This window comes from Cheilinus undulatus, linkage group 6 (genome assembly GCF_018320785.1).
Source record: "Cheilinus undulatus linkage group 6, ASM1832078v1, whole genome shotgun sequence".
Classification (NCBI taxonomy): domain Eukaryota; kingdom Metazoa; phylum Chordata; class Actinopteri; order Labriformes; family Labridae; genus Cheilinus; species Cheilinus undulatus.
The window spans coordinates 39,045,033-39,069,540 of NC_054870.1; the positions used below are offsets into that span (position 1 = coordinate 39,045,033).

Sequence of the window (24,508 nt, forward strand, 5' to 3'; positions counted from 1 at the left end):
AATTTAATGGGGTGCTATTTGTAATCAGGCTGATTTGGATTTGATTGGAGCAATATTGTGCTGAATTTTAAATACTCCTCCTACTCATCATTTACATATATGTAAATGGAACAGAGTGTTGTTTGCTTAGCAGTTAGAGTGGATTTCCCCTTTGCCTGTGCTTTGTGGATCTGAAACAATCATTTTACCATTGTTGGAGCGAAAAAAAACATACTCAGATAGCCATGCTATTCCTTAGTGGATCTGCCCAAAAGTCTGCAAAAAGTGTGTGGTGTTATATATAAAATATTTGATAAAATCTTTTCACAGCTTCAGGATGAGCCCTTCTTGTCCAAGGTTAAACAGTCTCTTCTGAATGAATCCAAGCATGCTCTTTATACCACTGGGGAGGTCCAGGTATGGTGCAAAAACAGTGCATCCACCACGGTTTACATTCTTTAGATTTGACGGAATGGTAAAAATAGTGTAATTTGGTGCAGTAACAGTGAAGCTTGTGCAGTACCTTAAATTGAATTAGTTGGTGTCTGGAGTTTATATATTTATATGTCTCACTCTCATCCTGATGAAGTGCTTTGAGAGGCTGGTAAAGGAGCACATCATCTCCAGACTCCCTCCTACGCTCGACCCCTTCCAGTTTGCCTACTGGCCAAGCCTCTGCACTGAGGACACCATCTCCTCTGCTCCACACTTGAGCCTCACACACCTGGAGGAGAAGAACACTCATGTGCGGCTGCTGTTCCTGGACTTCAGTTCAGCGTTTAGTACTATCATTCCACAACACCTGATAGACAAACAGGGACCCCTGGGCTTCAGCATCCCCCTGCGGAACTGGCTGCTTGATTTCCTCACTGACAGACCACAGTCAGTGTGGGTCGGTCAGAACACCTCCAGTGTCATCACCCTCAGCACAGGCTCCCCTCAGGGCTGCATCCTGAGCCCTCTGCTGTTCACCCTGATGACACATGACTGCATCCCCAGGCATGCCATCAACCGCATTGTGAAATTTGCGGATGACACAACAGTGGTGGGCCTCATTGGGGACGACAATGACCTGGCCTACAGAGAGGAAGTGGAGCAGCTGGTTACCTGGTGCAGAGACAACAGCCTGATCCTTGGTGGTCTGCAACACAAAGTTCCTGGGGGTGCACATCACAGATGACCTCACCTGGTCTGTGAACACTGCATCACTGGTGAAGAGGGCACAGCAGCGGATGTACTTCCTGCAGAGGATAAGAGGAAGAGCCCACCTGCCCCCACCCATCCTTACTATATTCTACAGGAGCACCACAGAGAGCATCCTGACCAGCTGTATCTCTGTGTGGTATGCAGGCTGTAGTGCCTCTGACTGTGAGGAGAGTGGTGAGGACAGCGGAGAGGATCATCAGGACTCCCCACCCATCCAGGACATTGCACAGAACCGCTGCGTGTTTCGGGCCAGGAAGATCTGCAGTGACTCCTCACACCCTCATCATGGACTGTTTACCCTGCTGGCCTCTGGAAAGAGGTTCCATAATTTTTGGTGCAGGACCACCAGGTTCTACAACAGCTTTGTCCTCCAAGCCATCAGACTTTTAAATACTTAAATTTTACTGCTGTTTGTACATATTCACTGCTTCCAGACTTACACCTGCACTTCTGTTGCATAGTTATTATTTATTGCTACTTTTCAATTGCCATATACCTGAACTCCTGCTGTACATATTTAAATATTTATTTTATATATATATATATATCCCCCTTGCCATTCTTGCACATTTTCAATCACCTGGACCTTATTATATCTCTTTGTACCTTTTATACATTTTTTTGCACATATTTCCACACTTGAGCTGTAGATCTATACTTGAACTGTAAACTGAAGTCTATGCAAATGAAATCTCTTTCCGTATACACCTGCTGCGTACTGAACGACAATAAAGTCTGTCTAAGTCTTACGGAAAGACTGAATGTTTTGAAGGTAGGTTTCCAAGTCTTTGTAACCAACTGCACTAAGATCTTTTTACCAGGCTTTGTTTGGATTTTCTTTGGCAGAGTTTTAGTTAAAGAGTGCATTTAAAACAGGTGCTGAATAGAGTTTTATCCCTGGTTATTCTCCATTAAAAAAAATCAGAACATTTCTCAACAAAAGAAAGAGAGAAAATGGTTTGAGTTTAAAAAGCCACCGTGAAATTCTGTCAAATGTTATTTCTCTAACAAGCAGGAATGGCATCAATCTGTTTTTTCTATGATGACAAGTTTGGCTGTGCTAAAGTGTGTGACCATTCAGTTGCCAGGTTTAGCTGTGGAAATATTAGAAAGAAAAGTAAAACTGACAAGTGTACGGTTTTCCTATTGAAATGCTCCTGAGCAAGGTACTAGTTGTTCCAGCAGTTGGGTAATAGTGGTGTGAACATCTAAGTGTTTAACAAGAAAAACTCCTGAATGATTTTTTTAGTTGTGAAGTGATGACAGTTCATTTTAACGAGTCTTTTCTTAATAAAATGAGAAATTGTTGTACTCTGCAGTGAGGCCCCAGGGAGAATCGAAAGCATAATAATTTGTTTTTGTTTTTCTGAAACCATTTTCTTCATTAGTTGACCTGTTTTAAGCTGCATGGTCTTGTTAAACAGGTCTTAGTGAAACCCTGTACCCACATTATTCTAATTCTTTGTCAGGTAACAGTGGTGCTGCCTTCCATAGAGCATGGTGTGCATGATATTTATAGCTGAGGTAAGGCAGAAAGAGGAGGTAAAGATTTGTGGTCCTCTCCTTTCTATCTTTTAAAACCTCAGAGGGATTGAAAATTTAGTGAGGATGTTAAGGAGGGGAGATATATATACTTAAAAGATTCTGTCGTGATGGTTGGATGATAGCCTGCTTTGCATCAATGCACACATCCCCTTCTTATAATGCCATCCCTCTGTTCGGTCCAGTTTTTTTTTTCTTTTCTATAACTTGTGGTCATTTCTTGACTCTTGATGTACAATTACAACAGGAAAATTAAATAGAACTAAAAGGACTGTACATTTTTGGGCTTGTAATATATGCCCTTTCCTTCATTTAAAACAGTGTTAATTTTGACAGCTGTTATTAATATTAGTCTTAGTCTTAGTCTTTAGATTGAATGCATTTAAGTTTTAGTCACACTTTAGTCATTTCTACTCTTTATAGTTTTAGTTTAGTTTTAGTTGAAAAACACTCAAACAATTTAGTCTAGTTTTAGTCCATACAAAAGTCCTCACATTTTATTAGGGCTGAACAATTTTGGAAAATAATCTAATTGCGATTTTTCTGCCCCAATATTGCAAATGCGATTTGATGTGCAATTATTCTTTTACTTTCTTTTATACCTAAACAAGGGCTGAACAGTTCTTTAAAAGTGTTAAAGTCTGTCTAGTGGAACATTTTAATTCATAGTTTTAGGTGACAAAGTTAACACTGACTTAGAGATCAAAATTTAACCCCCATAGTTGTAAAGTCATATATTTTGTTTTTTGGGTCATGGGATCAAGAGAGAAGAAGCTCTGATTTGCTCATGAAATCAGTTGTGGATCCAGTTTTGCTTTACTTTGTGGTGAGAAAGTAGGTATTATGACAATAACAAAAAAAAAAAAAAATACCAATTACTCAGAATCATTTTTATTGGACATGGCCAAACAGATATGATAATTTATCACAGATTCCAGGATATAAGCTATCCCAAAATATAAACTACAGTCTGTTTTTGGGGCCTACCATGTCCACAATGGGCTGTTTCTGTGCAGCTGTGTGGCTACAAAGAGAGGTGTTAATACATGCACTAGCTGTAATACCAAAGTTAAGCTCTCAGTCTGCAGGGATTGTTGTGCATTTGACTCAGTGTGCCAGTAGCACTGCCCTCCTCCATGTGCTTTTTGTTGCTTTTCACTGAGAAATCTTTTTAATCAAATCAGTAATGCACAAGATGTATTTACTTTACAGGACACCCTCTGCTTTTTTACATACAGGACTATGTTTACCGATACTTGCCTTCAAATATACATGAGGAGGGGTGGGACAAAATGTCAATACGCCAATATATCATCATTCCCAATGGTGTGATACTGTGATACAGTGATAAACTGATTGGAAATTCTTTTCAGACGGTCATAAGTTTGTGTTGCATTACAGGAGCTCTTCAACTTAGAAATACAACAAAAATACAATCGATGATAAATACAAGAGACATTCTTTTGATCTGGGATTAGCGTGCAGAGAATTTTTATTATAATGAAACCTTGTTTGTCTGCAATGCTCCTAGTGTTCTGTTTTAATTAGTCACCATGTTAGTTGGAGACTTTCAGCCAAATGCATTAATAGATTTCATTGCTGCATCTGTTAGTGTAATCAAAGTACTTGTGAATGACCCTAAGTTTAGTTTTCTTTCTAATGTTATGAAAAAAGTATTTAAACATAACATTGACTTCTAAAGTAGAATTTATCTGTTGCCAGCTGGTTTTATGAGTATGTTTGTCTCTGTACAGTGACAATAGCACATTGTAAATGTGCGAGTAATTGTGGACTTGGTTAATTAGTTTGTCTTCAAAACATTCTCTCATTTTTGATCCTGCTGCTGTGCCACTCTCACTTCCCCTATACCTCTGCATTACCTCTACCACATGTGCATATTACGTCTTGTGTCCATGTCAAGGATATCAGGATATGCACAGCCAACGTGCTAAACTAGTACATGGGACTTGTGGCAGCCTTTATGCATTTGTGTACGCATCGTTAAATGCAAGTATACCTCCAGCCTCAGAGCTATACTGAAGACAAAGGGCTATACATTTCTGTTTTCTCCCATTGTTTTGTGTCTGTTCCAATTCTGCATTAATCTATTTTTGTCTAGTACTTTTTCGTTTTTCTTAGTGGGCCTTTTTGAAGAGGATGTGGTATTCAGTATGAGTAATGTAAAATAAGCTTGGTTAGGAGATCTTTGCTTAAAAAGACCCAGATACAGGGCTGTTTTGTTTTTGAACTCTTGTCATTTTGGCATTCTTAATTTCATGCTAAATCGCACATGAACCATAGAAAAGTCTGTGGTTCTTGAGCAACATTTTAATTGGAAAACACAGATCTAATCAAACCTGGTCAAAAGAATGTCTCAATACAGTTTTTATTTTATTTAATGTGTTCACAGTATTTCTGCTTGAATTGTTTTGAATGGTTGTTTGGAGAAGAAGTAAAATCTTGCCTCAGGACAAGCTTTAATCTATGCAGCACTGGTTTGTAGTGCAGAGTATCCTGCTCTTGAATAACATTGTCTGTCTTTGGAAATGTTTCCATATATGAACTGGAATTCCTCCCCCTTGGATCTGTACTAAAGACTTACTGTGAGCTCTCAGGAACGATGACAGGATAACCAAATAATCAGTGTAAAGCTGTTGTTTAGTGTTTGAGGCCAGAAACCAGGGACTTCTCAAACACTGTGAGGAAAATTTTGTCCACGTTAACCTCAGATTGCAACACTGACTTTAACAGTAAATTTCTTTTTTTGTTCTGAGGAGTTTGCTGTCAAGCATATGGCATTTTTGATGCAGGATTTCCCATAAAAATGTGTCTCTGTATTTTTATTGTATTAAGCACAATCTGATTGGTCACACCTATGATTCACAATTGTTCAGCTAACCATCATCTTCAAATCAGCTCAATAGTCAGATTTATACTTTGACTTTAGGGGTTTATAGGGTCTTCTGCTATTGCAAGGAAATGCAAAACTGGCTATAAACTTTTGCATGTGGAAGCAAGATTGAACTGGGCAGATCTGGTATCTTACTGAAAACATTTACTTTCCTAATGCACAAATCAAAACTCAGATTTTCAGTGCAGTGCAGATCTCTAAAAACTTCTTATAAGACATGAATTTATATGTTTTGCTATGATATCTACCCTTCCTTGTAAAACTTTAACACATTTTCAAGGATTTTGTACTGGATAATGATTTTACATCATTCTTCTGTGAATTATTTGAAGAGATGTAGCTGTAGAAGTGAATTTGTGTTGTTTTATTCAGATTTCTTGTCATTACATTCATATTTCACCTAGTCTTGATCAGGGATGTCCCGATCCCGATCACATGTATTGGATACTAAGCATTTTTAATTGATCGGCGATCGGCAATTTGATCCGATCAGCCCAGCCAATCATTTACGTCAGTTGCCGTAAAGGAGCACAATTGACGACAGGCCGTAAACGCGCCAATAACAACAGAGCAGCAGTAGCAACATTAGCTTCCATGTGTAAAAAATTTCAGTGGTGTGGAAATACTTCAAACGTGAGAGCATAAACAGTCAAACGGCCAGATGCAGCATCTGTAACACGACCGTTTCACGAGGTGGTTGCAGAGCTTCTTTTAACTGTACAAATTTGATCCGTCACCTTCGATCAAAACATGCAGCAGAATACCCACGCTATGCCCTGCCGTCTCGACATTACATTACTGACACTGCTTTACCGGAGCTGTACAACAAAGTATGTGATAGCATACTAGAGAAAAGCAACTTCACTGCCGTTAGCTTCACTACAGACATTTGAAGCTCAGATGTTTGCCCCATGTCACTGCTGGATCTCTGAGAAATAAAAGTGAGGTGGGGGGAATTGATGTAACAGCTCTAGTTGCACTTAGAAATTGCACTGAAATAACAAGAGTGATTATATTTGATATTTTGGTTTTATTCCAGTGTTTATGTTTTGGTTCGTGTCTCAGATCAAGCTGCTACATTTTAATAAGGATTGTTGTTTTGCATCTGTATGATACATATGTTTTTGATCCTATTCAAGTTAAACTGTTTACACCACTTTAAAGTAGTGCTGGGATGTTCTGAATTCATTTTTTTAATTTCAGTTTTTGTTGTGACTAATAGAGTCAAGTTAACTTCTAAGTGGAATTATAGTATTTAAAAATTCATGTATTGAATTCCGATGTTATTGTGACTATTGACTCTACTTCACCACCTCTAAGTGAATCTGAGGTTATTTGAGTTCATTTTTTTGACTGCTCAGGTCATTCAGCTGACCACTTCAGGTGGATTTTGATTGTCTGAATACTAAACACTGCACTAAGTGAATATGTAAATTAGGGCTGGGTATTGTTAAGAACCTCACGATTAAATTCGATTTCGATTCTTTAGGTTACAATTCGATTCGATATCAATTTGATTCGATACTGATTTAAATGCTTCAATGTCAATTCAGTAAGAAGTATAAATACACAAATAACCTGTTGACAATTTTTTAATAATTATTTTCATGCCCATTTGGTAAGTCACCTCACATTTTTGAGCAATAAAACATCTGAAAATAAAAATTTGCACAATAATAAGTTATTTGTGCATAAGGAGTACAAAGGTAAAAAACATGACAGTTCTGTATAAACACTGAAAAAGTAAAGTGCATGTAAACTTAAATAATATTATTTCCTCTTTGAAATTGTGATAAACCTCAAATAACATGTTATGGCTGGCTGTTGTTTGGTCGAGTGAGGCTTCCGTCCATACAACGCGAATCACACGCACAGCGACCCCCACTGGCCAGGAGGTGAATTAATTCAGAGGATTTGCTGAATCGATATTGAATTGGGGGAGGAAATATTGCGATGCATCGATTAATCGATATTTTTACCCACTCTAATGTAAATGTAATGTACTTTTTGACAGATAATAAAAGCGAAACAGAGCTATTACACCATTCTAAGCAGAAATGTGATTTTATGTTTTTTACAACAATATTGGCTTTACTGAGTTAAATGGAATAAGTCTGAGAAATCTAATAGTAACAATTGAAACTCTAATCTTGGTAATTTTGAGTATCGGATCGGGACTCGGTACCGGCAGATATTCAATATTAAAAAATGGGATCGGGATCGGAGGCCAAAATGCTGATCGGGACAACCCTAGTCTTTCTTTTTACAACCAAATGTTTCCATGTTGAGATAATGATCATACTTGGCCAATCCAGGTGAATTTTTCAATATCAACATGGAAGGCTTCATACTGATAGGTGGACATCTGTTCTTTTATGTTTATTTTACTAGGGTTGTCCCGATCAACATTTTTGGCCTCCAGTCCCGATCCGATTTTTTGATATTGAATATCTACCGATACTGAGTCCCGATCCGATACTCATAATTGCCTAGATTAGAGTTTTGATTGTTACTACTACATATCTCAAACTTGCATTTAACGCAGTAAAGCCAGTATTTTTGTAAAAAACATAAATTCACATTTCTGCTCAGAATGGTGTAATAGCTTTAATTATCTGTCAAAAAATACATTTACATATTCACTTAGAGCAGTGTTTAGTATTCAATCAGACAATCAAAATCCACCTAAAGTGGTCAGCTGAATGACCTGAGCAGTCAAAAAAGTGAACTCAAATAACCTCAGATTCATTTAGAGGTGGTGTAACAGGGTCAATAGTCACAATAACATATGAATTCAGTAAACGAATTTTAAATACTATAATTCCACTTAGAAGTTAAATTGACTCTATTAGTCACATCAAAAACTGAATTAAAAAATGAATTCAGGGGAGCAGGTGGCCTAGTGGTTAAAGGCGCTCCCCATGTACGTGGGCGGCCTGGGTTCAAATCCTGCCTGAGGCCCTTTACCGCATGTCTCTCCCCCACTCTTGACCCTGTTTCCAACTCTATACACTGTCCTCCTCTATCTAATAAAGGCACAAAAATGCCAAAAAATTAATCTTTAAAAAAAAAAATTCATTCAAAACATCCCAACTCCACATTAAAGTGGTGTAAACAGTTTAACTTGAATAGGATCAAAAACATATGAATTGTACAGATTAAAAAAAAATCCATATTAAAATGTTGCAGCTTAATCTGAGACATGAACCAAAACATTAACACTGGAATTAAACCCAAATATCAAATACAATCACTCTTGTTATTTCAGTGCAATTTCTGAAGTGCAACTAGAGCTGCTACATCACTTCCCACCCCGCTTTAATTTCTTTACCCTCTGTTACTTTAAAATGAAACTGGTGTGCATCTAACACTGTGCGCTTTAACTTTAAATGTAGAGGACTCAATCCAGTATGCAGTGAGACTCAGCAGTGACATGGGGCAAACATCTGAGCTCCAAATGTCTGTAGTGAAGCTAACAGCAGTGAAGTTTCTTTCTGTTATCTTTTTGCCTTATCGCTCTCTCAAGGGTATTTGTCTTTCCTCTTAAAGTCCAGAGGTTGTTGCTTCGGTAAAGCTGCCTGTTGCTGTAGTGAAGTCTCCGTATTCTGCTACATGTTTACTTCGGAGACGACGGATCAAATTTGTAGAGTTAAACGAAGCTCTGCAACCACCTTGTGAAACAGCTGTTTTACAGATGCTGCAAGTGGCTGTTTGACTGTTTATGCTCTCACGTTTGAAGTATTTCCACACCGCTGACATTTTAACACACGAAAGTTAATGTTGCTACTGCAGCATTGTGGTGTTATCGGCGCGTTTATGGCCTGTCGTAAGTTGTCCTCCATTTACGGCAGCTGACGTAAATGATCGGCTGGGCTGATCGGATCAAATTGCTGATCGTCGATCAATTAAAACTGCTTAGTATCAGCTCCAATCCGATACATGTGATCGGGATCGGGACATCCCTGTATTTTACTAAAGTTTTTAAGTAGTTCTTTGAGCGACAGGTTTCTTCTTGCTTGATAGGTTTAGATACAAACGACCCTGAAGATTGGCTGTCTTATAAAACTTCAATCTTTTGAAACTAATATTAACTAGAGCTCATGACATATGGCATTTCAGGGACCAATAGAGGTTATTACTGTGGAGGAGAAAATTTCATAGATTGATATCACAGCCATAAAGGGAATGTTTCATCCAGGATGAACATTTGTCTTTCTGTATAATGTTGTAAGCTTTGCATTGATAGTTAATATATATCTTTATAACACCATACTGAAAATACTGCAAGGACCACTCCAGGGCTTGGTGTAATTTAGGTCCCCAGAGATACAAAAAGTAAATTAAAATAATCTGTTCATAAAAACCTGAGCTATTAATAAATGCATACAAAATAGTTTTTTTAATCTTATTTTTGGTACTTGAAATGCCCATCGCAGTTTTCTTTTTTGCTTTTGTTCTTGATACAGCAACATTCTGGTTTCACTTTTCTCAAAGACACTTGTATCTGCAAGAATTTCTTTTTGCTTTAAATCTGCATTCCAGTTAGGCACTTATGTTTCTTTGATAAACTGATGAGTGGGGATCAAACCCCAGGCCTCACACTTAATAAGCAGTTTCCTAAAGCTATAGGCCATACAGCTCAGGTCTTTACAAATGAAGCATAAAACTACTGCTGGTGATCTTTTGATCGTGTTTGGAAGTCGAGGGACTTTAAAGCATTATCAGTTCTTGTGGAGGTGACACACTGACCTGGTGTAGCGAGCCTAGCTGTTAATGATAACTGCTGGTTTCTTTACATGTGAAGATGGAGGTTGGTTGTGTTGCTGCAGTATTTTACCTTGTTTTTTCACAGCTTGCGTGCGTGACTCATGTCTAACTCCCGCCTTTCAGTGTTTGAAGAAACCTGAAGTAATTCAGTAGCTTTGCTTTGAGTCTTGCTGGCAGTTGATAGACTTTTCATCAATGTTTGTTCGTTTTGACTTAAAGTATTTGCTGCATCATGTAGTCTAGCTTTTGTCTATTAGCTTTTTTTGTTAGTGCCACCATTTGCTTTATGTCTCTCTTAACTACCATCACAGCATTTGACAAGTTTTATTTAAAATGATTTTTTTGCTTTATAGTTTGACCTAGGTCCTTTCTGGTAACATGGAGAAGCTAGAGTTTATGACTTGTACCGCAGCCAGTCAGCAGGTGGAGCTTTCAATATCTTGGCTTTGCTCCCAGACAGCTGTTTTCCGTCCATCTTAATATGCTGTAGACAACACAGATATGTGTGATGGGCCTATACAAGCCTGATAATATCAACCAGCAGGCTTTTGGTTGGGCTCTAACTGTAACAGTGTGGAGAGCAATAATGTTGCACCATGAGCCTGCTATATTACTGCTACGCTTAAACAACCTCTTAACTTTCTCTTAGAAAGTGATCTGCATAATGTACTGAGGGATGGGAAGTTAATTTGATTTGAGGTCACAGCAGTCAGATTTTCAGACTCATGTTTTGTGTTAGTCCTCTGCAGTGAAAATAAGATGTAACTGTTTTATGGGACTCAAAACATGAACTAGCATGTGTGGTTGTTGCTCACTTGTTTTCTTCTCTTGGACTCTTGCTTGGGTTCTTGGAGAGGCTTTCTGTCTACCCCAAGGGATGATCTTACTCTTACTTCCAAAAATCTTCTAGTTTCATCATCCCCTTTTAACATCATGTCTCTTAATCATCTCTGCAGACACACATGCAGATGGCTGTTTACTTTTCTCAGCCTCACTAATGTTCCAGTTCTTCCAATTCTTCTCTTATGCAACCACATTTAACATAGAATTGGATTTTTAGCTATTTAAAGTGTTACTAAATGTCTGTCCCTGTTTATCATAGCTGTTATGTAAAACACTTTATTGCATACTACACTTTTGAGACCAACCATTAGATTCTTGGGTGTTTGGATTTTTTACCCTGCTGCCCATAACGAGCCAGAGAAATGTTGATGGAGAAACCAGGCATATTAGCTTCAACACTGCTGTGTAGTCTGTTATTACAGTGGCTTAATAATTGGGCAAATTAATAGCTGGTCATTTTGGTTTGTCATTGGATTCAAAAGCCGTTTTGGTATGACTTGACCTAGATTTCACTTGCTAAGGGCTTTACAAATGTCAGACACATAAAAACAATATTTATCATCTACAGTTTTGAGAGATTTAAGGTTTGAATTTGATTTTATTTTAGATTTTTGGATTAATGGTATTTAAAGTGGATGGATGGATGGATAGATGGTTGGGTGGATAGAATGTGGGTTTCTACAAAAATTACTCTCTAGAAGTCACTTATAATTGTTCAAATAAAACTAATTTTCACACAAGAAAAGATCTGTTTTCCTTGACAATATAAAGTTAAATAGACTGTTTTATTAATCATTTAGAAGGCATTCTGAAAGTATTCAAACCCCCTTCACTTCTTCAATTTTGTTGTGTTTCAGCCTGATGCTACAGACAAAAAACATTTTTAAGCCCATTAATCTACACTCAGTGCCCGATCATGACAATGTGAAAACAGATTTTTTTTTTTTTGCAATTTTAGTAAGGAAAGTAAAAACTGAAAAGTCACATTTATGTTTTCAACCCTTTGCAAAAACAGATTTATCCTTATCTCTATACTGAGATGTTTTCACACCTTGATTGGAGTAAATTAAAATAATTGGACAGGCACACACCTCTCTATAGAAGGCATGTGGAAGGCTACAAAAACAATCTAGCTACGCTGAAAGTTTATAAGAACACACTGGAAACTATAATTCTCAAATAGAAGAAATTTGGCACAACCAGGACTCTTCAAATAGCTGGTGGTCTGGCCAAAATGAGTCATCTGGGGAGAAGGCCTTTAGCAGGAGAGATAGTAATCTCCTTGTCACTCTGACAGAGCTCCAGAGATCCTGTGTGGAGATAGGACAAAGTTCCAAAAGGAAAAAAATTGCTGCAGCCCTCCATTGATCTGGGCTTGTGGCAAAGTGGTTAGATGGAAGCATCTACCCAATGCAAAACAGCTCTTGGAAGAGTCCTGGTTGTGCAGTACGTCTTCCATTTATGGAGACCACTGTGCTCTTAGGAATCTTTAGTACAGCAGAATTTTTTTGTAGCTTTCCCCAGATCTGTACCTTGCATCAATCCTGTCTCTGGGCTCTGCAGGCAGTTCCTTTAACTTCATGCCTTGGTTTTTGCTCTTACATGCTTTGTCAGCTGTGAGGCCTTCTATAGAGAGATGTGTGCTTTCCAAATCATGTCCAGTCAGTTTAATTTACCACAGGTGGACTCCAGTCAAGGCATAGAAACATCTCAGCAGAGATCCAGAGAAAAGGGAGACACAGAGTCTGAATACTTATGTTAATGTGATATTTTAGATTCCTTATTTATGATAAATTTGCTAAAAATTCTAATATTCTGTTTTTTACTTGGTCATGATGGGGTAATGAGTATAGCTTAATGAGAATAAAAATGTTTTGGAGTTTTTTTTTGACTGTCACATCAGGCTGCAACATAACAAAATTGAAAAGGTGATAGGGTTTGAATACTTTCTGAATGCCCTGTAGATTAAAAATGTACAATATCAGCATGATATCAGTATAGCTTAAAAAGTTGATTATCACTATCATATTGGCTGTACACTATGAATGTGTTTGGAGTTTTAGGCTGGACCAACAGATCTACTACAGCTGAAGACTTTTTCTTTGTTCATTCTCATTCCTTGAATTTTAAAGTGTGTTTTAAGGACTGAAGTTTTGGGTCTGAGCTATGTTTTTAATATCAGAAAAAAATCCAATATTGTGTATCCCTAATATACACCACAATGTACAGTAAAAAAGTAGAATAGATAACATTAAGAGAAGCAAAGTTAATTTCATAAAACCTCAGTTGGGTCACCAAACATTACAGCTTTTTGCTCCTTTTGTTAGATATTGGCAGTTAACACAGCATTCAGATGTGCCATAGCCTTCATCTTGTAATAGTCCAGCACTACAACCAGAAGCAGATGAAATAGTGGAGGTTGTGTGAGTTTTTTTTTTTTTTTTTTTTTTTTTTTTTATAAATAAGTGAATGATTGAATATTCAAAAGTCCTTACTCATACATAATGGGTTGATGGATGGATGAGTGAAATTCAAATGTAGCATCCCAGTTTATTTTTTTACCAGTTATGTTGTATTAGAAATCATGCATGATGTTTATGTTGTTAAGAGGGTACAGTGTGTTTCTCTCACAGCTTTTTCCTTTCATTATAGTTACTTTATGGACGGCAGAGTGAACAAGGTGGAGGACTTCCTAAAAACTCGCCTGTTGGATACACTAACAGAACAGATCACTAAAGTCACCAAGGTACCCAAATTTCCCTTAAAGTTTACACACATACATACTGGGTTCTTAGACTAGTTATAGTTCTTGATAAGTACCTCAGATACACAACGTAGCTGGTATGTGGCATATGTTTCAAGGGCCATACATCTGGTCTTTCCTCTTCAGTATAATTATTTTCCATCAACTTGACTCAGACAGCTCTGGTAAGAATATAAGAAACGTCACTTCATTTACACGCCACTGATGAAGATGTGGGAGCAAACTAGGGTTAAGTTTCTTGCCTAAGGACTCATCAACAAGTGACTGCAGGAGCTGGGTATTGAACCCACATCCTTGCTATTGCAAGAACTGACTAAACCAACCGAGCCACAGTTGCCACCTGTTTAGCTCAGATGGCAGAGCTGGTGCTGATGTTCAGACCCTGTAGTCCAGGTTGCACTGGTTGGGGGTCCGACTCTTGATCCAGATGCTGGTTGGAACTTGCCACCCTCTGCTCCCATATTTCCTGTCTTCCACCCTGTCCTATCAAATAAAAGCGAAAATGCCCAAAATCGAAAATAAAGAAAAAAATCCTCCTTCATGAGTTTTCTAAGCTTTAGAAAAAAGAGCTAGTTTTAGTGGCATGTCCAAAAAAACATAATTACAAATCACTGTATCTACCATAGATAAATCCCCCAAACTTCCAAAATACATGGCACCTTAAGCTTCAAAACATGGCATTCTTTGTACCCATAAAGGGCTATGGCAGTTATCATTAAAGAGATAAACAGTGCCAATGTGCCTTAATAAAAAGAAGCATCATACCCAGGAAAAAATCTTAGAAGTTTTATAATGGCAGTGGGATTTTCTCTTGAATAACTACTCACCTTAAAGTCTGTGAGAGTAGGTTTTTGTGTTTCTGTCAGGCAGCAACCTCTGTGGTTGAAATATGAAGAGTTACGTATAATAGGAGCTTGGCTGATATGACTGCATGCCGGCATGTTGTAGCTGTTTGCCAGGAGGCTCAAGACCCATCTCAGCTCCACCTCATTTTCTCTTACTAGGTTCATCTAAAGGTAGTCTGAGACAGCATTTTTAATGTGGCAGCTGCTGCAGAAGGACCTCAAGAGCCCCCTTCAGCAACCAAATGGCTGATGTCACTCAGGCTTTGTCCAATATTTTCTACAGTCTCTGGGTTTTGAATTGCATGTTTTGCTATTGTTTGACTCTGTTGCTATGTCTATTTACCCATATTTTTGTTGCCAGCTTAACAGCTTACCAGTATCTCTCAGCCTTTATCAGAGAAGCTTTAAGTTAAACAAAACAATACTTGACTCAAAGTGACTGTTTTCTTTCATTTATTCTTTGAAAAGCAGGTTTTCATAGTTTTCTTAAGGAACTGTTCTGATTAAGGAAATGCAAGGAGCTTTTGCAAGGTTGAATTTGGTTTGGATTTTTTTGGTAAGCATTCATTTCTGTTGCTGACTGCAGGTTGTGAACACACATACACCTGGTAAGAAGGTGTGGCTGGGTGGACTGGGGCCAGCGTGGGCAGGAGGCATCAGTAATCTCTCAGACACATATGCTGCTGGCTTTCTGTAAGTCCTGTTCTCTTTCTAGGGAAGTCTCCTGTAGGCAATGGTACCTTAACTGAATAAGATGGGCAAGATGTCTTTCATATTTGTTAAGAAAAAAACATGAATTAATTATAAAAAACAAATATGTTATCAGCTGTCCTTGTGATAGTAGTCATTTCTGCATTTCTGTTTTTTTCTGTGCATGTTCTCTTATATCTCAGGTGGGTAAACACGCTGGGTATGGCTGCTCTGCAGGGGATTGATGTTGTCTTACGCCATTCATTCTTTGACTATGGATACACACATCTTGTGGACCAACACTTTAACCCTTTACCTGTAAGTTTCCACAGCAAGAATGGCTGTTGTTTTGTTTCACATTGTCTGAGCAATAATTCACCCAATTTCATCTTAACAACAAAAATCTGACCCAAGATTTCCTGTTTAAGGTTGCTAAAATTGAAAACAAACAACAGTTTAAATAATTTATTGCTTGCGTTTGTTGAAAAGACATAAGATGAGGAACCTACAAAAACTTGCATAATAAATCACAATTCCAATCAATTAATGGAGTTTTGGTGGGCTTGAGTTTTTGCAATTAACATTTGAATCTTATAGTCAAAAAACATTTCGATTTAAAGTCTATTTTCTTCTTAGAACTACACATTATGAAGAAAAATGTATTATGCATTATTTTTCAAAATCGTGATGTTATCAAATTTTATGAGTAAATTAGTTTAAAATAATCCATGTTAGCTCTAGCTGGAGCTATATGAAACGTGTTTCTCATGAATCCAAAATGAGCTGAGCATTTTTTACACCTAAATTTACAACAGTCACCCAGTGGTTAGCTGATAGCTAGCTTGAGTTTCATCTGACTGCATGAAAATAGTATAAGAGAGTGTAAAATGTAGGTGGTATAAAGGTAAACTGATTTGGATTGGTTAACTTATCCTAATGTAAAAGGTCTGAGTGCTTCAGTCCATGGAGCTCTGGTTCAGTAGAATGGTAGTATAGATTGGTCAGTGCACTAGTTCTAATCTTAGAGATTGGTTCCCTTATAAATCAAGTCCTGTGACCTTAACACAAAGAAAGGATAACTTTCGCAATGTCTGCCCATCTGTTCTCTTTGGAGAAAAATGATTCAGTAAAACAGCAACATGGAAATCTCATCTGTTGAGATGGCACAGCTAAGGTTACCCAAGATGCTAACGCTAAATGTAGAAAAAGACCCAAACAAAAACACTTTTCTTAGTTAAAACTCAGGGAAGTTTTGGGTTATCACGATATCCACAGCCCACTGGGTTTAAAACCGCAACATGTTTGTTGAGAGGGATAGATTTGGAAACAAAATCAATGCGTCTAAGCCCACTGATAAATTAAAGAGCGAGCATGTCACCAAACTGGAGGTTACTTCATAAATGAAAACAAACAAGAGCAGTCAGACAAAGAGAGAGGGGTTAACATTGTCTGAGAGAATAAATAGTCACATTAAGAGGAATTATGAAAGAAGAAAATATGATGTATAGAGAGCTGTTTTAGTTTGACTGTTTTCAATATTATTTATATTATTTTAACCCATTGTTCTCCTGTACTAGCAGACACAGAGCTCTGACACTGACTTTATCTTCTCTAATAGTTCAATTAGCTGTCATTTGTGCCTCTTGGTAAAATGTAATATTTAGTTTTTACTGTTATCAGGATTAATAAAGCCAAACTTGATTTCCTAAACATAATGTCTTAATGTTTGCACGGGAGGCCTGGGATTTAGTCTCTCTCATGAATACACTCAAAGACACTTAGACTATAATAGAATTATGTTGTTTTCCCCTTTTTTTCTCTTTTTTTGTTCAAGCAAAAAGTTATTTGGAATCCATAATCAGGTTGTGCCAGATTGAATTGAGCTGAATCAAATCAGATCAAATGTTTTGAGAAGGAAAGATTCACACCCCTATTAAATGTACACATGCTGAGCGAGAAACTAGTGCATTCTTGTATAAAATACTTTTTTCTAATTAACTACCATAGAGTAAGACTTTTGCTAAGTGTACATGCAAAAGCTCCCACTGTGGTAGCCATATTTTTCATTTATTGTGCAACCCAAATCAATGTTGTTTCTAGTATTGTATTGAAGTTCTGGCATTTATCAGACCTTGTCCTATTACTGTCTTGACCATAGACCCAGTACTATGATGGCACCTTTCGCTCTTTCCCGTGGGAGCTATTAGGAGAGATGAAAGGCATTTAGCAGTGATGATTGGTTTGAAGCAGGGGCGAACTGCCATGAAACCTTAGCCTTTTGTCAGTAACTCAGGACAGTGTCATTTCTCCCTTCATCCCCCATCACAAATGTGTGCTCCTCTGTGCGGACGGTTGGCCGCTGAGAGATCTGCAACTTGAGATGATGATACACTGGCATGTTTGTAAAATAGCCTGTGACAATGTTTGAAATGGAACTGACCCAGGTTTTCTGTGGTTTGGTCTGAAACATACAACAGAAATAAAACAAGCATATTAGAAATACTAAGTCAACTGTTTAAAAAAAAACACTGTGTTTTATTCAGTACTGCAAGAAGGCTTGATGAAGGGATAAGAATTTTCACAAAGCAGATGTGCAGGAGGCAGAAATTGGTGTTTTTGTGTCCTCTTTTAAGTATTGATGTTATTTGATAGCACATTTCTTTCAGAAAAATGTCTTAAAGTTTCATGTTTAACTGATGTAATTCAGCTGAAAACAATATATCTAAAATGTGAAGGAGGGATAACTGCAACCACTGGCCAAGTTCATAAAAACGATTTATTAACATAATAAAAAAGTGGTTTTCATTCAGCTGAGGCAGAGCGTTGGTAAGAGTTCTAAATTGATGCCGTACACTGTAAGTCATTGTTTTTACATTAACAGATAAAGATAAAAGAAGCTAAGCAGTAATAAAACATTTGTCTTTAATTTAAGATCATTTCATTCATGCTTGGACAGAGAGCTCTAGGTTGAAAAAAATGAGTGGAAAATTATCTGGCAGTCAAGGAGAACACTTTTATATGTGAATGTTTTTGGGCAAATCTGACTGAATTTTTTGACTAAATCCCTCTTTAGTTCTCTGCACTGGGTGTGCCCCTTCCTCCCTGCTAAACTCCAACCATACAATATGAAACAATCGCAGTGACTTCATTTTTCTTCCCTCTTGTTCTCCATTTTCCTGGGAATGATGGTACCCCGCTGGGATCTCAAAGCTTTAAGCATGGCCGGATGTCTGAGGCTGCACCAGCCTACCTGCTGAGAGAATTCACTACAAAGCCAACATGTCATCTGCATGGGAAATTTATTACTTGGATCCCTCCTCTATAGGATGTCTCGGTCATTGGTAAAATCCAAAGCCTATGGACCACTAAATGATGAAAAGACTTTTTACTTGTCTTAAGCTCCTAGTTTTCCTCTCGTCTCCTGTTTTTTTTTTTTTTTTTTTTTTTGTAGTCCACAAGTGCCTGTTCTGGAGGTCTGTTGTTAACTCCTTGTGCTCTGGGATTTAGTTCTTAATAAGAACTTTTACTTTTTGGCAATAGGGGAAAGCCGTAGCTTGTAATAGTATGAGAAAAGGGAATATTTCAGGTGATAAAACACAGTTTTCCAGCCCACAGTTTATCACTAAAAAGTAATTACTCAGCTGCAAAGCTTCTTTATATATCCAAACTTCTGACTCACATATGTTGCCTCGCAATGTGGAATTACTTTCATCTTTCCCTGCTCCAAGAATTGTTTTCTTCTAAATTTTAACAATTGGTATGTTTGATTGATTAATGAGAAGCCCAATTAGAGAATTGTATGTTAACTTTTCATTGGTGTATTTGGATTTTAACACCAAAATCAATGCCTTGTAATAGTTAAAGCTCAAACTTTGATTTAAGGATTGTTTTGTATTAACTGGGTCTCAACAAGGCAGTCTGACTCTTATTTGCTCTGTTTAGTTAATCACCAGGGGTTAATCATTGTTCCCCTTGTTATCCTCCTATTATTCCCTGAACTGTGCAGCTGAGGTTTGAGGGGTCTCTTGAGTATGGTTTACTTTTCTGGAGCTCTTGGCTTTGTACTGCTTCTCTTGTGCCTTCCTGTCTGTCTCTGTGCCTCTTAGTGTATGTTGCATGGATTTTTAAGTGAAGGCTGAAATTGATGTCTGTCTGTCAGCCCATCCAGATGTGAAAAGATTGATATGGTGGCCAAAAAAATAAAGGTACTACAATGCCCCAAAGGATTTTCATTAGGAGAAAGAGACTGCAAAGTCAGAAATCATAAGAATTTATAACCACTTGCAGTTATCCAAAAGCAAGACTATTGAAATCTGCTGACTATGAAAACCATGCAGCGGAAAGCCTAAAACAAATACTTGTGCAGCAGACGTGCTGCAAAAACAGAACAAAATGATGCAACAGTGCAGTGTTATTGACCTTGCATAACAGAAGTAAATCAAAAAGCCAAACCTTTTAAACAAATACAACAGAAATACTGCATACCCAGTTATCACAACCAGTAGTGTAGTGCAGCATGTGTACAGGTATCTAAAGCATACTTGCTTTTCTGTCTTGACAGAGTTTACCCTCTTTTAAATCCACCTCTGTTAGGGTACCAGCAAGAACAAAAAAGTTACCAGACTATACTAGTTCATTACTTTCTTATGTATTAGCTCTAACACTACTGGGGAGTGAGGATCTGTTAACTCAGAAGGCATAATCATATAGTTGTCTCGGCATGTAGTCTTTGGGCTCAGCTCTTCTTTTGCTGTTAATTTCATTGAAGTTAAGTGACAATGTGCAAACACTAAAGGCACCACTGATCACAATAAATGTCTGCCACAGGTTTCGGCAGTGTTGGGCAGTAGCGTCATTCTTAGTAGCTTAACTACATTTTCTGGAGCTTTTTGGTGGCGTTTTTACTTTCTGAATCAAATAGCTTGTCAGTAGCTCAGCCGATTTCTTTTATCAAGTACTGCGGTAGTCCCCCGCGCGCTTGGTTATGACAGTTTCCTCCCAGCCACAAGTCACAATACCGCTAGCACGGATAGCGGGTAATGGCTAGCAGCCGAGAGAGAGATAACGAAAACATTCACTCCCTTCTCAGGAATGAATCAGCGGTATGGAAGTATTTCGGATTCCGGAGAAAAGATGGATCAGAAGACAGAGCACATGCGATATGCAAACAATGCCGTGGCAAGATAAAGTATGCAGGAAACACGATAAATTTGGCTGCTCACCTGAGGAAGAAACACAGTATTGATCCCCATGCTAACAGTAGCATGCCCGAAGATACCACGGCAAGCTCAACTCTGACTAACGTTTTCCCTCAAAAGCTAAACAACAACTCAAACAGAGCTAAGAACATAACAGACTGTGGTAAATGGGTTCATAATATCGTCTGATATTGATCACAGGCCCCTAAATCGAATCAAATCGAAATCGTATCATGGCAGACTTTGTGATATCAGCAAATATCAAATCGTTCTGAGAATCGATATCATATCGTATTGTGATGAAACTGGTGATCTACACCCCTAGTTGAGGGTTAGACATCACTGTCTAGCCATCAACATGCAAGGATATAACACATGACAAACTTCCCCTAAAGTTAAAAATCACAAGTACATTCATCACTTTTATTTTAACGACCAAACTTAAAACCCCTTTTCACATGTTACTGAGTACCAGACACGTCATGTCCATTCATCCATGCAGGGCCAGAGCCCAAAAGTCACTACATAGGATTGGTCTACTACCTGGAGCCCTCTGACGCAGACGTGAATGACAGGTACTGTAGATGTAGATGTGTGGCTAAGGTGGCTTGAGAACACATATCAATGAAATGTAATGACTAATGGGTAGTTTTGCACATGCAAAGTGTAATATTTATCCATAAATAATTAGGTGGTTTCATCCGCTACCTCACTGGCTATAGTTATGACTCTTTATACTGTAGCATCATATACAATATTGATAAAGTGAGATCAGAGCTGCATGATTCTTCAGACCATTTAGAGAAAGAGCAGGTAGCTATCAACACTATAACACAGGAAAAATGCAGCAACAGCACAGGCTAAATTACATCTGATTAAGATAATGATGCAGAGGGAAATGTTGCCTTGAAATGGCTCTAAACTCAAGCTGTGAGGCTGATAATGCTGAAGGCAGATTATTATTGGTAAAATAGTTTGATATAATGTGAAACAAGTCGTAGGAAAAGGGTCCAGATAATTGATGTAAGAATACTACTACAATGTAGAGATTCAATGTTTAAAGTAGTCCTGCATTTAGAAGTTTATTGGTAGTAACGTAATATAAGAAAATACATTGTGCTTTTTGTAAGCTTTCCTATTAAAAGGCTCATAGTAGGGTAAAATACTTTTTAAAATAACTGATGCAATGGCTACACATAGTGAGCTCTTAAGTGTGTTAGTAGGTAAAGTCAGAGTTAACTTAAATTCTTTAGAATTGCTGGATAGTAGGTAAATAACCCAACACAGCTTTAAAAGTTATGAGATACTTATGTTTTTCTAAAGTGAATATAAAAAGTTAACTTAGCTAATCAACTGTAGTGGAGCATAATGTAAACCAGTAGAAAAAAAAGTACAATATTAAAGTGAAGAATTTGTGAATCAAAATTTACAGTAGAGCTTTTGAATGTAATAATTTACTTGCCCCAGGCCTTTTATAAAGCTTTGTTTCCTTTTTTACTTGACCATTTCAGACCAGTCAGTGGAGAACGTTATAATGGTGTCATCAGGCAGGTAAAGGTGCTGATTTGAGGAAGGCAGGTAAGCATGAAAGACTAAAAATAGCGAAAAGTTAAAAAAGGTAATATTTAAAACAAAAGTAGCTGTTGAAGTATTTAATGCCTCATTCACAGAAAAAAAAACCCTCCTTCTTCTTCTACAGAGCAGCAAAACCAAACATACAGAATTGGGTTGACAGAAAATAATAGTTATAATAATAACAACAATGAAAAAAAGCTTCAAAGTAGCGTAGCTACTTTTGTGCTGTTGTTGTAGCTTAGCTCGCTACATTTCCGAAGCGTGTAGCAACAGTGTAATAAACCTTATTTTTTTCTAGATAAACTAGTAGCTTAGCTCCCTTTTTTCCACAAAAAATCTGTTGCACTCAAATAAAAATGCATGCCCTTTAAGGCTTTGAACAGAAATTACCTGTAACAAAGTGCCTGATTTGAACTGAAAAGTCTCTTTTAAATATATGGCCTCTTTTCATTTCTTTTTTGAACACTTAAGGTGAACAGAAAATAGAATAGAAAGTTTTAGAATGCATCACATGCTCATAAAACCTAGAAACAGTGCTCCTTGGACACTCAGCCATCTGCTGTAGTCAAAAACCTTAGTTTATCAGTTGCACTGTGTAATGCTTGGGTTATCAGTGAAGGTGAAAGGTACTGCATGTTTCATACATTTAAATTTAAAAGGACACATTAAACTTGCTGTCTCTTCATCCTACCTTTACAGAACGATCCACTGTGAACAACAAACTCTGCATTGCATCTGATAGACTTCGTATAGCTCCTAGCTCTTCTAAAAATGTGTTTATAGCATTACACCAATGTGGTGACAGCAAAGTGTTAACAAGTAAAAAAATAAGTTTTCCGCAGGCTGCTGGCACAGGCTGTCACTACACAGATCACTGTGTGCACACTCAGTCTGCAGGACTCACTCATAGGAGAGAGCTGTCAGGTTGAGTTTGCAGACTGCAGAGGATTTCATAAACTTCCCAGAATGACCCCAGAGTAACACAGAGCAACAAAAGGCTTCATGATTAAAGTCCTGTTTTAGTTTACGTGCTTTCTGTCTGTCTGCATATCTCTCTAACGCTTCTCCCTCTCTCATGTGCATGCACAGTCAGATGTAAAATTATTTAGTTCTTTAATATTCAGCGCCCTCAGGTTTAGGTCACAGCCTATTTTTAAAAAGGCTTCAACATCCTGAAGTAGTATAGAAGAAAAAATGTTGATAATAAACAGCATAGAAACTTGTTATAGCCACAAACAGTGACTGAAGCAGAGAGAGACCAAGAGGTCCGTGTTCATGACCATACAGTCAGGATTCAGTGGTCATGTGCACAGCTTTTGCCTTCAAAATCTGTTTTCCAGGTTTGGTGATGGTGTTAAAAAGTAATATTTTTATGGTGAACAACTCACAAAAACATGTTTTTTAAAGACAGGATTACAAAGTGAATGCCTTTTGTGCATTCAGGATCATGACACTTTTTATAGTCATCATTTCACCATTGTGTGGATGACTGTACTTTATTTTATGCACTTTTACATTCATGCCAAAAATGCCAGATATTAATTATTGAATGAAATAAATTCATCTTTACAAAAAATGCAACATTATGACATATTAAAGCATAAAAATATATTACAGTGTAAGAAAGACAGCAACCAATGCTCAAAATATCCTGTGGAAGGATCTTAAACCCGACAGACTCAGACTATGTTTATTTGGGGGAAAAAAAAACTGTGCTTTTCACTGTTTAAATGAACACATTAGTTTTTATAATATATGTCATTTTTAACAGGGCACATTTTCTTGGTAATACAAACTTAAATGTGAGAGTTGTACCATCTTCACTTTATCAATATGATTAGTAAAGATATTCATTTCATGAAGAACAAAACATTTTATTACAGGCTCTGTAGCGCCGACCTGAGGGGAGCGGTTCAAGTTCTTGAAATAAAATGTGTGAGAGGTCATTCAGGATCTTTTTGAACCTGTTGGACCACAGTTTTATCATAAATTGTCTTCAGAGACAGCTGTTCTTTCCTACCAATCACTTCCATTCATTTTTATCAGGTTATTTGTTTTGGACCTGAGCTGCAAGGAGACACTGCCATATTTTTGTGCATGTTTTTGAAATTGCATCATAATTAAATTTGCTAGCTTTTCTGATGAAAATCTTGTTGTCGCGAGTTCTTGCCCATGTTCGCTGGGGAGG

The 24,508-nt window shown here is 37.6% G+C and overlaps 1 protein-coding gene across 1 annotated transcript in view; it reads left to right on the plus strand.

Annotated features, from left to right (window-relative positions):
- Positions 1-24,508, plus strand: part of hpse2 (heparanase 2) — a 117,674-nt gene that overhangs the window by 79,730 nt on the left and 13,436 nt on the right. The window contains exons 7-9 of the mRNA XM_041789623.1: positions 13,901-13,994; positions 15,444-15,550; positions 15,751-15,865. Of these exons, the coding sequence (XP_041645557.1) occupies positions 13,901-13,994; positions 15,444-15,550; positions 15,751-15,865 (316 nt within the window). The remainder of the gene's footprint in view (positions 1-13,900; positions 13,995-15,443; positions 15,551-15,750; positions 15,866-24,508) is intronic.